This window comes from Otolemur garnettii, unplaced genomic scaffold, assembly GCF_000181295.1.
Source record: "Otolemur garnettii isolate 467f Iridium unplaced genomic scaffold, OtoGar3 scaffold00005, whole genome shotgun sequence".
Lineage (NCBI taxonomy): Eukaryota > Metazoa > Chordata > Mammalia > Primates > Galagidae > Otolemur > Otolemur garnettii.
Window position 1 is genome coordinate 5,215,139 of NW_003852400.1, and position 3,349 is coordinate 5,218,487.

Consider the following 3,349-nt stretch of genomic DNA (forward strand, 5'->3'; position numbering starts at 1 on the left):
AAAAAAAAAAAAAAAAAATAGTCTCTGTCATCATATGGTGTCTAATTTGAGCCAGACTGTCCTACAAAAAGAATTAGGAATTAGGGCTCTCAAAAGGTAATGTTTAAAATGTATTCAAACCCAATATAAGAAAATCTCTGTGCTAATTGGAGATTTTTGTTTTTTCTCCACACCATCAATTGATTACCCCCAGCCCCAACCATGAGTCACTGACTCTTGCTACTAACAAATAAGAATTCCCTCTCCTACCTTAGAATTAGAGCAGGAAGATGATTCTATCTACTGAGCAGCATGAGGAAAACTCAAGTAACACATGTTCCTGGCATAACTTGAAGTCTGCACGATTCATTATTGCCCCAGTCTTTAAATGCAGAGTCTTTTGTCCTGTTTGTGTATGAAGTGTGGTCAGGGGGTCAGTGTGGAGTGTATGTGTGATGTGTACAATCTGTGTGGTGTGAGGTGTATGTGATGTGTGTGTGTAGTGTGTACCTGTGTGGTATGTGGTAGAGGTGTGGGGCTGTGCATGTACATTGTATATATGGGGGGGTATGAGTGTGTGAGTGGTATGTGATGTGTGTGTAGTATATATGCATATGTGTGTGTGGTATATAGTGTGTGTATATGTGTGTGTGTATTGTATATGTGTGATATGTATGTTGTATATATGTATGGTATGGTTGTGTGTGATATGCATGCATGTGTGTGATATGTAATGTATGTATTATGGGGGATAGAAGGTGTGTATTGTGTGTGTGATATGTGAGGGCTTGGGGTGTGTGTATATTGTATGAAGTGTATGTGATGTGTGTGTTTTGGGGGAAGTATATGTATGTGTGTGGTAGGTAGGCATGTGGGGGGTATGTGGTGTGTGTATTAAGGAGGGTGTATTTTGTGCGTGGTATGTGGAGTGTGTGAGTATGTGTGGTCTGTGTGGGGTATATGCATGTGTGAATTGTGGGGTATATGGTGTGCATGTTTTGTATATATGCATGTGTGTGTGTTGTGAGGGGATGTTTTGTGTGTGGTATGTGGAGTATGTGGGTATGTCTGGTTTGGCATGAGGAGGTGTTATGTGTATATTGTGTATGTGTATGGTGTATGAGCATGTGTGTGGTACCTGTGTGTGGTATGTGCATTGTGGGGGGTGTATTGTGTGGTGTGTGTGATGTGTGTACTGTGTATGTGTGTGGTGTACGAGCCTCTGTGTGGTACCTGTGTGTGGTATGAGGCGCGGGTGTCAGGCTTAGACTAGCACGTGGAATGTGACGTATGTGAAGCCCTTGTGCAAAGACCCCCTATAAGGATGAAGTATTCCTGAATTCACCAGCAAATCCTTACATGACATGTAAATATACAAAACCTTATTTTTAAATCCCATACGGCACCTCAGCACAATGGTATTTAACATACTTTCTGTCTCCAGTCCGAGCTACAAAGTCCTTGGACAGCTTCCGGACACTGACGTGTATATTGATATAGACACATATGAGGAGGTAGGACCTTCTCCTTTCATCATTTGAAAAGGTTGTGAGCATGTGATTTGATTGCTAAGTGCTGTTTTTGCCTAGGACAAAAAGTAGGGTTGAAGGGAGGGAGGTATAGTGTTCTAAGTGAGAAGTCTGAGCTCCAATTTACGTCTGGATTTAGTTTTTACTATGCAGTAAATACTCAATTTCCTAATATATATTTCTCTTCATTTTTAATAGGGATAAATATATATTATTGGAATTAAAGTATTTGCTTGGAAAATACTGGAACTGAGAGGATGGTTTATATGTGCATGGTTTTCTTCTGATGTGTTTATGGTAAAATACTAATTTTAAATAAAATTGTTTATAATTTATTAATATACTAATTTTAATAAAATATAGATGGTGGGACTGTGAAAGTCTCCCATTTCGTTTAATGGTTAAAATCATGTCTTAGAACTTCCTTGATTCTGAAAGTTCTTTTCATCTTTGGAATTTCAAAGACTTTGCAAATCTTTTGAAACTCATCTGTTTTGCTGTTCTCGGGAAGAAATTCTCAGCCTCGCAATAAGGTATTTTAAGGTAGAGGTGTCAGACTTGCTATTTTTCCCTCCATATGCTGGATTCCTCATTTCCAAACTGCATCCTAGTGTTCCACGTGGCTTCTCAATGACATACTCACTCTGTTCCCCCCGTGTCCATTTTGAGTCCTTCCTGCAAACCGCTGTCCACCTCTGTTTGCCTGCTCCTCACAGTCCTGGCAGCAGCCTTCCCTCTCCTATCTGTCTTTTTTTGTCCTTTTGAATATTTTTCTGTTCCTTCTTCTTTGCCTTTCATGGTTAAAATAAAACAAAGACAGACTTTTTTAAATAAATGGGAAGATGTGCATTTTTAAAAGCTTTCCTCTCAGAACTCTTCCTTCCGAAGCTTGAGTAGATAGAGTGGCATCATTTCCCCTAAACCCTGAAAGAGGGTTCCTTAGCAACTTCTGCATTAATTTTTAAGTTGAAAGAGGAAGGCAATTTGCAGCTTTAATTCTGATATATTTTCATGTGTTAAATTCACTAATATTTTACTCCTCAGGTGAAAGAAATTCCTGGAATAAAAATATTTCAAATAAATGCCCCAATTTACTATGCGAATAGTGACTTGTATAGCAATGCATTAAAAAGAAAGGTGAGTCACAAGAAATTGAGTGATTATTTCTAAGGAGGGGACTTGTGGGCTTCGAGGGATGTGAGAGTCACTTAGATGTTTCAGTACCTTTATACCATTTCATTCTCTCTCCCTCTCATCTCTCTTTCCTTTTTTAAATGGCAATTAAATATACATAACATGAAATATACAGGAAAACATCAAACATTTTCGTGTGTACAATACAGTGAATGACATTAAGTACATTCACGTTGTTTTGCAACTACTCACTCTTTTTTAACAGATGTACATATTACCTTTTTAAAAAAATTGAGAAAAGAAAGTGAAAAAATGATTTTACTTTTCTTACTCTTTGGTTCAGGAGGGATTCCTTTGGTCATGATTAGAGCTCAACCCTAAACCACCCAGTGTATTGGAAAACCTCCCCCATCAACTCACTGAGTCTCTTAAACATAGGAATCTGAGAGGTCTGAGGTTGGTAAAGACCACCCTAAAAATTCTCTTTAATACTTTAGCTTCTGTTTGTCTTGAATAAAGACAGAGAATAAGAAAAGCAGCTTAGGCTTGGCGCCTGTGGCTCAAGTGGCTAAGGCACCAGCCACATACACCTGAGCTGGTGGGTTCGAATCCAGCCTGGGCCTACCAAACAACAATGACGGCTGCAACCAAAAAATAGCCAGGTGTTGTGGCAGGTGCCTGTAGTCCCAGCTACTGGGGAGGCAGAG

General features: G+C 39.2%; 1 protein-coding gene across 1 annotated transcript in view; it reads left to right on the forward strand.

The window, feature by feature from the left end:
* The window catches only part of SLC26A5 (solute carrier family 26 member 5), a 40,030-nt gene that overhangs the window by 26,523 nt on the left and 10,158 nt on the right, over positions 1–3,349 (forward strand). Inside the window, 2 exon segments of the mRNA XM_003782609.1 lie at positions 1,424–1,493; positions 2,553–2,645. Of these exon segments, the coding sequence (XP_003782657.1) occupies positions 1,424–1,493; positions 2,553–2,645 (163 nt within the window).